The 10991-nt window shown below is 34.2% G+C and overlaps 5 protein-coding genes across 9 annotated transcripts; 2 read left to right on the top strand and 3 right to left on the bottom strand.

Moving 5' to 3' along the window:
• Positions 1–368: 368 nt before the first annotated feature.
• Pglym78 (phosphoglyceromutase 78) lies at positions 369–2027 on the bottom strand. Its single transcript, XM_076444937.1, has 3 exons — positions 1718–2027; positions 872–1369; positions 369–799 (listed from the first exon to the last, which is right to left on the bottom strand). The coding sequence occupies exons 1-3, from the start codon at positions 1926–1928 to the stop codon at positions 633–635; spliced, it is 876 nt and encodes a 291-aa protein (XP_076301052.1). The 5' UTR covers positions 1929–2027; the 3' UTR covers positions 369–632.
• Positions 2028–2826: 799 nt separating this feature from the next.
• Positions 2827–3956, top strand: LOC143219105 (ras-related protein Rab-24). Its single transcript, XM_076444944.1, has 4 exons — positions 2827–2970; positions 3151–3239; positions 3337–3611; positions 3683–3956. The coding sequence occupies exons 1-4, from the start codon at positions 2857–2859 to the stop codon at positions 3811–3813; spliced, it is 609 nt and encodes a 202-aa protein (XP_076301059.1). The 5' UTR covers positions 2827–2856; the 3' UTR covers positions 3814–3956.
• A 426-nt stretch (positions 3957–4382) lies between these two features.
• LOC143219102 (mitochondrial S-adenosylmethionine carrier protein) lies at positions 4383–6684 on the bottom strand. 2 transcript variants are annotated; one of them, XM_076444939.1, is made up of 7 exons: positions 6545–6684; positions 5547–5703; positions 5395–5475; positions 5173–5282; positions 4823–5063; positions 4600–4738; positions 4383–4524 (listed from the first exon to the last, which is right to left on the bottom strand). In XM_076444939.1, exons 3-7 carry the CDS (start codon positions 5459–5461, stop codon positions 4413–4415), a joined length of 669 nt encoding a protein of 222 aa, XP_076301054.1. In that variant the 5' UTR covers positions 5462–5475; positions 5547–5703; positions 6545–6684; the 3' UTR covers positions 4383–4412. The 2 variants fall into 2 exon arrangements, with proteins under 2 accessions (XP_076301054.1, XP_076301053.1); XM_076444938.1 differs by lacking the exons at positions 5395–5475; positions 6545–6684 and adding an exon at positions 6195–6389.
• Positions 6583–9792, top strand: LOC143219095 (man(5)GlcNAc(2)-PP-dolichol translocation protein RFT1). Of its 4 annotated transcripts, none has more exons than XM_076444913.1 (9): positions 6583–6749; positions 6909–7069; positions 7274–7476; positions 7553–7739; positions 7808–8092; positions 8150–8281; positions 8357–8488; positions 8575–9075; positions 9162–9792. In XM_076444913.1, the coding sequence occupies exons 2-9, from the start codon at positions 7010–7012 to the stop codon at positions 9318–9320; spliced, it is 1659 nt and encodes a 552-aa protein (XP_076301028.1). In that variant the 5' UTR covers positions 6583–6749; positions 6909–7009; the 3' UTR covers positions 9321–9792. The 4 variants fall into 4 exon arrangements, with proteins under 4 accessions (XP_076301028.1, XP_076301027.1, XP_076301026.1 ...); XM_076444912.1 differs by having other exon boundaries at positions 6583–6813; XM_076444911.1 differs by having other exon boundaries at positions 6584–6749; positions 6809–7069.
• Lamtor5 (Late endosomal/lysosomal adaptor, MAPK and MTOR activator 5) lies at positions 9328–10583 on the bottom strand. Its single transcript, XM_076444954.1, has 4 exons — positions 10420–10583; positions 10052–10113; positions 9863–9977; positions 9328–9686 (listed from the first exon to the last, which is right to left on the bottom strand). The coding sequence occupies exons 1-4, from the start codon at positions 10452–10454 to the stop codon at positions 9623–9625; spliced, it is 276 nt and encodes a 91-aa protein (XP_076301069.1). The 5' UTR covers positions 10455–10583; the 3' UTR covers positions 9328–9622.
• Between the last annotated feature and the right edge of the window lie 408 nt (positions 10584–10991).

Below are 10991 nucleotides of genomic sequence, written 5' to 3'. Positions count from 1 at the left end.
TCTCAAATTGTAATATTCAATCTTTTAAAAAGTATTTAAATTAAAAAATGAACACAACACATGTAGAAATAGTAGTATTTTAAAATAATTAATGAATTCTGGAGAATGATATGAAATATAAAGAAGAATTCATAGTGTGAAGCAACAAGCCGTTCGATTGGGTAATTCCACTCGTACTTTGGGTTCTAACCAAATTATTGGCTGAAGCGTATGACGTCACAACCTAGTCATTGGCAAAAATTTCTCGCGCATACGCGTCCAAAACAGTACCGTATCTATATTATGATGAACAGGTAGTGGGGCAGTGATATTGGCGGGAAATCTAAGTCGAAACACGATGAAAACGTTTATGCAATAATAAACGACGATAACAATCAAGGTCTCAGTTCATAATTTGAATTATATCGAGAAAAATAATTACATTTTATTCGTATATATATATTTTTTTAAATACCTTATAATGATATTCAATAAATACTTTATCGTAAATTATGATATAATTAATTTCGAACGTTTACTGCAAGAAAGATGTTTCTAATATTGAAAATAAATATCGCAACAATTATAAAACTAGGAACTAGTCAATATTTCTCATAGTAACAACAAAGTTCCTGTTCCAGGGTTACTCAGGTTTATTTGGCTTTGCCTTGTGCAGCAACTGCAGCGATTGCAGCCTTCACTGTTTCTTCGTCGCCTAAGAATTTCATCGATACGACAGGCTTGAAGTTTTCATCTAATTCATAAACAAATGGAATACCGGTTGGCAGATTTAAACCCATGATCTGATCGTTGCTCATTTCTGAAAGAAAAACAATTAGCGTTACAATTGCTCCAAATGTGACAACACGATGCTGAACGCGTAAAAGCTTACGGTCTAAATGCTTCACGATGCCACGTAAACTATTTCCATGAGCAGCAATGATAATCTTCTTTCCTTCCTTTAGTTGTGGAATAATGGTATTATTCCAATATGGCAATGTTCTTTCGATCGTCAGTTTCAACGACTCAAATTTAGGGAACTCCTCTGTTTTTAGTTCACCTGCATATCTTGCATCCTTTACTATCGTATCATAGTATTTGTGATCTGCTTCCATCGGAGGTGGAGGTACGTCAAAGGATCTCCTCCAGATTTGTACTTGTTCTTCGCCATACTTGGCAGCTGTTTCTGCTTTATTCATTCCAGTTAAACCACCGTAATGACGTTCATTTAAACGCCATGTCTTGGAGACAGGAATGTTTTCTTGGCCCGATTCTTTAAGAATCGACTTCAAAGTTTCTTGCGCTCGAGTCAGTACCGATGTATGAGCAATATCGAACTTTAATCCTGCATCCTTTACTGCTTTACCAGCAGAGACTGCTTCAGTTTTACCTGAGTATATCAAAAATATATTTAATCTAATAATGAATTTACTGTTGCATTCATTTCGGTAATCCTACATTACCCTCGCAAGTGTTTCAAATTGAGAAAACATATTTCGGTTAACAGGTTATTGATCAAAAAAACAAATGCTTGCGGAAACATTTTTACAATAATTGTAAGATCCAGGACAGTTTTCGTAACCAAAGCTTATGCACATATAGTACTACAACTGTGTCGATATGTAATATGTATAGAAATTTTTCGGGTAAGGGAACTTAACGTTTCATGACATTTTGTTAGATCGACCTTTTGCCCTTGAAGACTCCTCTTGGCATTCATCCTCTCGATATCACTTACCCTTGTCAGACAAATTAGCATCGTACCATCCGCAGAACAAGTTCAACTTATTCCATTCGCTCTCGCCATGGCGTACCATTACAATCGTGTATTTCGACATTTTTCTATCACAAGAGCTTAAACGAGAAGCACGATACACGAACAATGATCTCGGTTCGACGCTTTTACACGACTGTTTCAGCCAGACTCCCCCCACCACCTGCCACCACATTTCCTATCGTGAGCGGTTTATTTAAAATTTCACACAAACCCAAACCCATTCCACAAAGTACAACAGACGTGAAAGTCCGACGTCTTTCGAGAACCTGTTTCCACCGTGTATGCATGCACCATGCACCTGTAAGAAGCTACGCCATGAATTAGTTTAGGAACCTCGTACTGAACTGCGCACGCGTACATAAGTTTATGAAAAGCTATATAATATATAGATACGTTACTGTTTTGAACGCGCATGCGCGAGAAATCCTAGCCAATATCGTATTATCCAATTATCTCAGTGTTCTCAGCTTCTCAGCACTGTTTATAATAATGGCTTCATAACAAAATACCTACTTACTATATATGTATTGTGTCTGATGACAAGTAGTTATCGTAAGATACGCCGCCATCAAGTGTTATGAAGTGATAGTGATAACTCAAATATATCAGTGTATATCAGCGTAACTGTTAGTCAGCTACATTTATCCAACAGGAATTTTGCGTTTCGATAGTCAACAGGCAAATCCTCGTAAATCTTGATGAGTTGAAGACTTTGTCAATCATAGTTGCATTGCAATTGAAATTTCGACTATGCAGCATGAATCCTTACAATAATGTAAGGCTTACAGGCTTACACCAATAAGTGAAGATCGGAAGAGGGGGTTAGGATGCACAAAAAGTATAAAGCTAAATTTAATCGCTGTAGTCCCCTTATTCCTATGCCGTTCAGTTGACAGTCGGTGACTGTTTGATCGTTGAATAATCATCGGATGAAGTTACAAAGTTATTTACACTTGATTGGTGAAGATACTAATGCTTGTCAAGTAATAATTCAAATTATTACTGCGAATATATATATCTCGTACTCGAAATCGTTATCAACGATTAGTCACTCGCACGATACAGACTAGTGACAATTTCAGTTGAAATACCAATAAACTATGAAGAAAGTCGATTTAAAAATTGTTTTATTGGGTCACGAATCTGTAGGCAAAACATGCCTTGTGAGACGTTATATATATGAAACGTTTACCGACAAAGTTCAATGTAGAGGTGTAAGTGTGTTTATAGTACCTATTTATATATAGTTACGCGTTACAATAGACTGTTTTGTTCATATTTACATGTAATGATAAATGTTGAAATTTGATTAGTTTCTTGTGTAGCAAGAGTTTCATAAGAAATCACCTTAAGTCATCAAAGAGATGAATATTAAAAGAAATCACTTTTCTTAGACTATAGGAGCTGCATATTCGTCTAAAGAGATAGATTATAATGGAAATTCGGTCGTCCTCGGAATATGGGATACAGCGGGTAGCGAAAGGTGAATGATTTTCATAGCTTCATGATGTGTAGCTTCTATAAAATAGGTTTCTTCTACTCGTTGAAATACTGTTTTATTAAAATTCCTATTCTTACAGATACGAGGCAATGACTAAAATGTATTACCGTGAAGCAAACGCTGCCATAGTGTGTTTCGATCTCGCAACAGCAATTACCTTTCAAAGAGCAAAATATTGGATAAGAGAACTCAGAATGATCGAAGAGAACTGTAAAATATACCTCTGTGGCACGAAATTGGACCTGCTTAAATCTAATGAAGTTCAAGCTATGGATATGACACCTATAGAAAATTATGCTGCATGCATTCAAGCTAAATTCTATATAACATCCAGCAAAACAGGAGAAAATATTGGTGAGAATTATATGTTGGGTGCATTTTATTATTACTATCGATTTAGTTAATTAATTAATTTATTTTTATAGCTGAATTGTTTGATGAAATTGTGCAAGATTTCATAGCTACTAATCCAGTATTACATGAAAGAAAGAATGATATAATTGACTTAAATACACAGCTTTCGAACAAAAGGTATTCGAGGTGTTGTTTGAGCTAGACATAAGAAAATTATTACATTTTAACTGTTCTCATAAGTACACATCGTGCAATGTAATGAGTTTTAATACATCGTTACACAATAACATGTAAAGATACTTTATCTTGAAATATTACTTTTAGATATATTTTTCATTTCCTTAATATTGCTTTTATTTTACTATCGATATCTTGTATATCCGAATTAAGTGACTGTCGATTGAGTTCACGTTATTACAATACAATCTAGGAATGTGATTTTGAAATATGAGTCTTAATCGTTTAAATTTAAAGTAAAGACAAAATTAATCACGAGCTATTGCCAATAATGTTGGAGAGTTATCTGGTATTCATAAATTTACCTCATACTCTGTTTAGTATCTTTGTTTGGCGCAAGAGAATTTATCAAGATAAAAGCTGCAACAATTCACATTATTATCAACACAGCCAAACAATTACGTTTTATTATAACTGGCCTTACCTTTTATTATAAAACTTTCGTTCAATAATTTCTTCGTCGTACAAATCCATTGCAATGTACTTAGCTGTACAGTATTTTGTATTCAACAAGAGAATGCATTTCTACCAAACTTGATTATCGCATATTATTTATTTGCAATATTACGATAGTAGAGATGTCGCACAAATTTCTCGAATTTTTTCGTAAATACCAAAAAATACAAATCCGCTAATTGTAAAGCCACCCACTCTGGGAAGGAAACCTGCAAAAAGTCTAAAAACGTGATGTCAGAAAATTATTATACGAAAAATTATGATGGTGATTTAACAAAAATGATTGTTCGCATACCCTCTGACGCCGCATTCCCTGTAAACTTCTCTTAACATTATCGAGATTTTTACTTCTTCTTTTTCCGCAGAAGTATTTGATAACATTATTCTAGTTTTCGCGACATCTAGGGGCGTTGTTATAGCCGCGGATATACCCACTTGAAAATTAGCACTCGGATCAGTATTGACCAACTCTGTATATCTATAATATTTAACACTCGTTCAAAGATTTTTTGATTTACCTGACAAGGATCCACAAATGGCAGCCTCTACGGGCGTACAGTCACATTCTTTCTGTTTTTTCCAATAAAGTTTGAAATATTCCCATAGCGGCATTTGAATTAAACCAAATGGCAAATCGCGGAGAACGGTACTTCCGTAACCGCGGTACAAAGTTCTTAATGGTAACCTGTGTACGTCACCTAAAAGCGCTTGTCTCCTTTGTTTCACTACTTCTACTGGAACTCGAATCAGACACGCGCCCTGTTAGCGAAACCTCTGGGTATTTAAATGACACAAAATTGATCGGTACTTTTTGAAAAATACAATTTCAAACGTGTACACAAAACTCGGAATAAAAAAAAAATTTTACCGTTTCTCCCAATGCCGCGGCAATCATATGTACTAACGAGTGATACTGTTGAGGTATGTGAGGTTGAAAAATTTCTTTCAGTCCGTCGTAAGCCACGAAAAATACCGCAGCTACAAGTATTATTATTATTAATAAAGACTATTTATATTATTAGTTACGGATATACGCAATTAACTAAGTAGAGAAAAGTCTACATCCTATAAATTTGTAATTATTACATACGCAAGAATGCAGGATTCGAATGCGATCGAAGATATTCGGAACAACTTTGCGAAATAACACAATACATTCATGATCATTTTACTGACAAATAAATGAAAATAATTAGAGAGAAGTTTGTAGAAAGTTTTGCGAATGGTTTCATTGAAATTTACCGGATGGAGCGGATCCTATCATCACAGGGCCCAGCCCTTGATAGAGTCGTCTAAACCCGCCAGATTGTACGAAACCATGTTGACTTTGTAAACGTGTTTTAAGCGTGTCCAGTGGAAAAAAAGTGAAATCACAAACGGCTCCTGCGACAGCGCCTGACTGTCGTATATACATATAACATAATCATAATAATATCTGCATAGTATGTATAATGAATAGTATAGATTATACGTAATAGTGGTATGAAAATGTGCATGTGGGATGTCCTAATCAAATTCTCTATAATAAACGCAAATTTTTTACGTCAAAAAATTGATTTTAAAAAAAAATGATTTTGTTAGCTCTACGGTTGAAATTAAATAAACATATATGTGAAATTGTGATAGAAAATTGATGCTTTTCACTTCGTCTGTCTCAAGCGCGACTATTTCTACTTCTTATAGTCGTATGTCCCTGTCCTCGATCTATTTTAAAGTAGTTTATAATTTAATCAATTGTTAAAACGAGTTCACAAGTAAACGTAAGAAAATATAAACACTTTTCATTGTTACAGAGAAGGAGTGCAGAAATAATTAAATTTTATTTTCTATATATATGATGTTGATGACAGATAATGATGTTCGTCGTTAATAAAATTTGCACACACTTACTATAAGTGAAGTGAGAAAAACATTTTTTACATGCGCGGCCTCCACAGAATCTTCCTTATGCAACATTTTTGGTCAGCGAGACATTTGCGCTTAACGAGTTAACATTTTCAGGTAGCGACGTTTGTATATTTTAAATGCAGAAACGTTAAACGCATCGTCGAATGTGAGAAAAAGATTAATTTGATGAGCAAAAGATTAACCACAACATTGTAGTCTTTTTTTAACAATTTGAAGGTGACAAATTGTTAGTGGTATTATTTAAATATTTTTATTTAAAACTTTATATATATTCACATCACCCACATGGACGAGGTTATCACGGAAAAGCCGGAAACATGTGCATTTCTTACGCAATGACATCACTCTCCACTAATCCACTTCTTCGTCTGCTTCACGATCGTGCTTTCGCGTTCTGTTCACGAGACCTAACTGGACCTAACCTACTCCTGCGTATCTCGAAAAGGACCACCGTCCTCTTGGTTAGGACGAGCTTTTTGTTTCAAAAGCGTTTTTCTCACTAGGCCAAATAGATGAAGCGTGATAGAGAATTACTAGGTATCCGAAATGTATATATAGGATATCGCCACGCAATTACGTCATGAAAGCTGTTACAGATGCAGTATGAGGAAATTCTTGGCTTTTGTATTTACTACATTTCGGTCAGTCCGGAGCACGAGCGAAATTACGATGAAAATGATTGACTCAATGTTTTAGGAACTATTCAAGTGTTCACATAACCTTGAAATTTCATTGACGCTCCTTTCGGCGGGAATCTCGAAAGATTTTGTACGTTTACTCCCGTCATCTCTATAAAAATGTCTCAAAACATTTTGAAAAGCAGCTTGGAAAATGCTTCCTTCAATATTATATTTCAGGTATTTTGCCAACATAGCAAATCGTATCACTCTTATTCTACCAACATAACATATAATTATTTCACGATGATTGTCATTTCAGATCTAATCAGAAAAATTCATGTCGTTTATTTACAAATCGAAACGACGACGATTTCTTTTTATAAAATCATATATTTTCAGGAATCTGGAAAACCAGTTATAAACAGTCTCTTTTTTTTGTAGATACTATGTCGAGGTGTTACATTTGTTTTGAATGCATTCGTTGTTCGACATGTTGGTCAAGCGGTTCTGGGCGTTATAAATGTAAGGCTCCTGTTATTGGAGTCGATGATCTTGTTCTTATCTCGAGAGCCATTTATGAAAGCATGCTTAACTAACACAGCAGAACATAATTGGGCACAAGTTGTTAATCTATTATGGATGACGTTAGTCTGAAAATAATTTATCGTAAAATGGCAAATGTTTTAGCTTCGACAAAGATATCTACAAATCTTTTTTCAGGGTCCCTATATGTTTCGTGATGTCCACGATATTTGGATACATATGGCTCTACGTTTTAACAACGACCGAAGAGCTACCGGCGTATTATATGTTCGCAGTTTGGGCTGTTGCTCTGTCTTGTATTATTGAGATGTCATCGTTAATTGTTCAGTTGGTTGCTAGTGCATTTTTATTTGTTAGATTAAAAGTAAGAGTTTCTTGTAAAAAATATTATTATCGGTTTAGACTCTTCCTGATAGCTATTTAATATTTCAGATTATTCTCGACACGATCATGATTGCTATCCGTACTTTAACGTTTGTTCCGTTAATACTTTACAATCCAGACAATGCGTTATTTGCGTTCGGGGTAGCTCAACTAGTCGCAGCAATCTTTCATACTACTAGTCACTATGGATACTTCCATTACTATATCAAAAAGATAAATAAATGTAAGCAAAAACGACGAATGTCATTGAAAGACAGTAGCGATGAATATGTCGTAAAAGAATTTCCATTTCAAACGGTAATGGATTTTCTACCTGGGCAGTTGGAAAATAAAGTACGTACCGAGACCTATTTTGTTATCGCTCTGGATATATAGTAATCTATTTTTCAGGATTCATGTTTAGATAAAAAATTATCTATTCTTACATGGAGCTTTTTTAGACAAGGATTTCTAAAACAAGTTCTGACAGAGGGAGAAAGGTTAATTATGACAGTGATGCCAGTATTAACATTTACCGAACAGGTATTTAGCAAAGAATATTGTTGTTCAGTTACAAATTCTCGCGTTAACATTAATCTTGCTTTCTTACGTGTACAGGGAACATACGAAATTGTGAATAATTTAGGTTCTTTAGCAGCAAGATTCATTTTCCGTCCAATAGAAGAAAGTGGGTATTTTTATTTTACCCAAATGATCAAACGAGATAAATCGATCAACGATCAAAATCCTGTGAGTGATAAATGCGAAAGACAAATGCAATGCATCTCTACATTGATATAGTACCAGATTAATTAAGAAAAAACTATGTGTTTCAGGTAAAAGTTCAGGAAAGCGTAAATGTTCTTATACACTTATGTTCAGCCGTTACTTCCATCGGTCTAGTTGTACTAATATTTGGTCAATCGTATTCGAGTACTCTGTTGTGGTTGTACGGCGGTGCAAAGTTAACTTCTTATCTGCCTATACTTTTGATGCGGGCGCACTGTTTAGCCATATTACTTTTGGGCATAAATGGTGTAACGGAGTGTTACACCAATGCTACAGCCGACAGTGCTACTATAAATAAGAGCAACTTGATTATGATCTACGAATCAATTGCGTTTTTGGGTGCATCGTACTTGTTCGCTATATGGTTCGGACCTGTTGGTTTTATTCTTGGAAATTGTGTAAACATGAGCTTAAGAATTCTACATTCTACTATCTTCATTAATAGAAGATACAAAGACACAGTATACCGTCCGTTACATGGATTAGTGCCAAAGCCTATGTTCTCTGCTTCTCTTCTCGTAGCAGCTTTAATCACCAATGTGTCTCACGTAAAAGAATACTGTTTTTTATATTCTATATGTGTATTAGAGATACGCGTGTATATACAACATAGAAATATTTCTTTGTGTTCTAGGCTTACTTTTTTCCCGGTGAAAAGGTTGTACACCTAATCATTGGAATGATTATGTTTATAATAGTATTAGTATCATGGATTTACGAGCATCATGACCTAATCAGGCTTGGTACAAACAAATGGTACGAAAGAAGAAACAGACATAAGAAGAGCGATTGACCTTAACTATGTTAAAATGATGGTTTATTAATATTTACATACAAACTTATTTACAAGAGTGCTGCAATGTGGAAATTATATAAATTTTCTAAAATTTAATAGTCATGTATTTTCTATACTGATACGGTTCAAATCGAGCAACTGCAAAAATATTCCTATCTCACAACGAAATCACATTTAAATTATTTACTCAGAGTTTTTATATATATAGAGATATATAATTAACGAAGATAATTCTAAACGCAACGAGATTTAGCTTAAATATAGCCAGTATTATTAGTTCCGAGTAACAATAATTCTTTTTACATAGAGATATCCTTATAAATTGCACCTACCACAGGACCTTGGCGTTGTATAAGGCACTTCCTATAAAATTGTTTACAATATCCTTTTGTATTCCTAATTCAGTACGACTTGTATAAACTTGTTTAGTTTCAAATGTTACATTAATAAACTCTTGATTAATTTCAAATTTTATGTTTTCTTTAGTTTTTTCGTTAACAACGTGAACATATTAAACTTTATAGAATTTTTCACGTTACCTGTTATCATTTTGGAGGGCTATGATAGCGGTTGGAGAATCTGCCTCCAACTTTGCAACTTGATCCGCAATCGCAGCAATTATTCCTGCGCTCTCCGTAGACGCGTTCCCTTTGGCTTAAACACGATTATGGCACATCTATTATTCTATTATTTGAAACTTTAAATATAAAACATGCTTAAAAAATTACCTCCCAAACATAATCCTGTTTGATCTGCCAAGATGCAACCAACGATGCTCTCCATATTATTCCTATAAAAACAGTAACAATGTTATTCATATTAATATATATACTACCACTGTCCCCTATCATGGTTTACACAATCACATCAATTTGTATCGATTAATACGGGCTCGATAAACAAAATATATTTTTCAAGAGTTGATATTAGAACAATTTTTCACAAATATATATATACTAAATTATAAGGTGAACGTGATATTTTCATTATTGTTACCAGACGAATAAACAGAAACTTCATTTTCTAACCGAAGATTCATAACAATTCGCGTAAACATGCGGAACAATTAAGACAGGCCTTTTTAAATGTAACTCACACGTCATCGAGTGTTTTCTCTAAACTTTTCTCCATCTTTTTGCTCTGGCTGTTCTATCAAATACACTTTCTGTAAATATAATTATATTAGAAACAATATCACACCGAGATCTGCTAAATATTGTTGCAACAGGTTTAACAGGTTCAATCGATCGATTCGATATATCGTATTCCGTTTCGAGAATCTTTCGATAGCGCACAGTGCTACATACAGAGTGTGAAAATTATCTTGTAAAAATTTCACGATATTTTGGAAAATGATGAAATGTCGATAAAATATAATAGAAAAAAGCTAGAATATGAAGAATAAATATTTTTATTTCCAGTGGGGTAACAATGCATGTTCTCGAGGATGATTTTTTTTTTTATCGAACCTATTACACAAATATATGTTAATCCGATGTACTTTAATCCTACGTTATTTAAATATTTCTCAAGTTCGTATACGTCACAATAGATTTACAAACGTGTAGAAACGTAATACAGGGTGTCCGAAAATGTTGTATTTCCTTGAAAAGGGTGATTTTTGCTCGAAAATGTTCTTCACGGCTTTGTCGAGGAGTTGTTAACGAA

Source organism: Lasioglossum baleicum, unplaced genomic scaffold, assembly GCF_051020765.1.
Source record: "Lasioglossum baleicum unplaced genomic scaffold, iyLasBale1 scaffold0021, whole genome shotgun sequence".
Lineage (NCBI taxonomy): Eukaryota > Metazoa > Arthropoda > Insecta > Hymenoptera > Halictidae > Lasioglossum > Lasioglossum baleicum.
Note: the sequence above shows the minus strand (reverse complement) of the source record. Positions and strands in the feature narration are given on the sequence as shown.

Bases quoted from the DNA above. Each gene is read 5' to 3' on its own strand.
- Pglym78 (XM_076444937.1), bottom strand. From the start codon at position 1,928: ATGTGGTGGCAGGTGGTGGGGGGAGTCTGGCTGAAACAGTCGTGTAAA. The intron at 1,370-1,717 runs GTAAGTGATATC...TGATATACTCAG, and splicing joins TGCTAATTTGTCTGACAAGG to GTAAAACTGAAGCAGTCTCT. The intron at 800-871 runs GTAAGCTTTTAC...TTTTTCTTTCAG, and splicing joins CATCGTGAAGCATTTAGACC to AAATGAGCAACGATCAGATC.
- LOC143219105 (XM_076444944.1), top strand. From the start codon at position 2,857: ATGAAGAAAGTCGATTTAAAAATTGTTTTATTGGGTCACGAATCTGTA. The intron at 3,240-3,336 runs GTGAATGATTTT...CTATTCTTACAG, and splicing joins GATACAGCGGGTAGCGAAAG to ATACGAGGCAATGACTAAAA. The intron at 3,612-3,682 runs GTGAGAATTATA...TTATTTTTATAG, and splicing joins CAAAACAGGAGAAAATATTG to CTGAATTGTTTGATGAAATT.
- LOC143219102 (XM_076444938.1), bottom strand. From the start codon at position 6,260: ATGTTGCATAAGGAAGATTCTGTGGAGGCCGCGCATGTAAAAAATGTT. The intron at 4,739-4,822 runs GTAAATCAAAAA...CTAATTTTCAAG, and splicing joins CATTTGTGGATCCTTGTCAG to TGGGTATATCCGCGGCTATA. The intron at 4,525-4,599 runs GTATGCGAACAA...TCACGTTTTTAG, and splicing joins AGGGAATGCGGCGTCAGAGG to ACTTTTTGCAGGTTTCCTTC.
- LOC143219095 (XM_076444913.1), top strand. From the start codon at position 7,010: ATGTCTCAAAACATTTTGAAAAGCAGCTTGGAAAATGCTTCCTTCAAT. The intron at 8,282-8,356 runs GTATTTAGCAAA...TTACGTGTACAG, and splicing joins TATTAACATTTACCGAACAG to GGAACATACGAAATTGTGAA. The intron at 8,489-8,574 runs GTGAGTGATAAA...TATGTGTTTCAG, and splicing joins CGATCAACGATCAAAATCCT to GTAAAAGTTCAGGAAAGCGT.
- Lamtor5 (XM_076444954.1), bottom strand. From the start codon at position 10,454: ATGGAGAAAAGTTTAGAGAAAACACTCGATGACGT. The intron at 10,114-10,419 runs GTGAGTTACATT...CTGTTTTTATAG, and splicing joins GAGAAAACACTCGATGACGT to GAATAATATGGAGAGCATCG. The intron at 9,687-9,862 runs GTAACGTGAAAA...ACAATTTTATAG, and splicing joins GCCCTCCAAAATGATAACAG to GAAGTGCCTTATACAACGCC.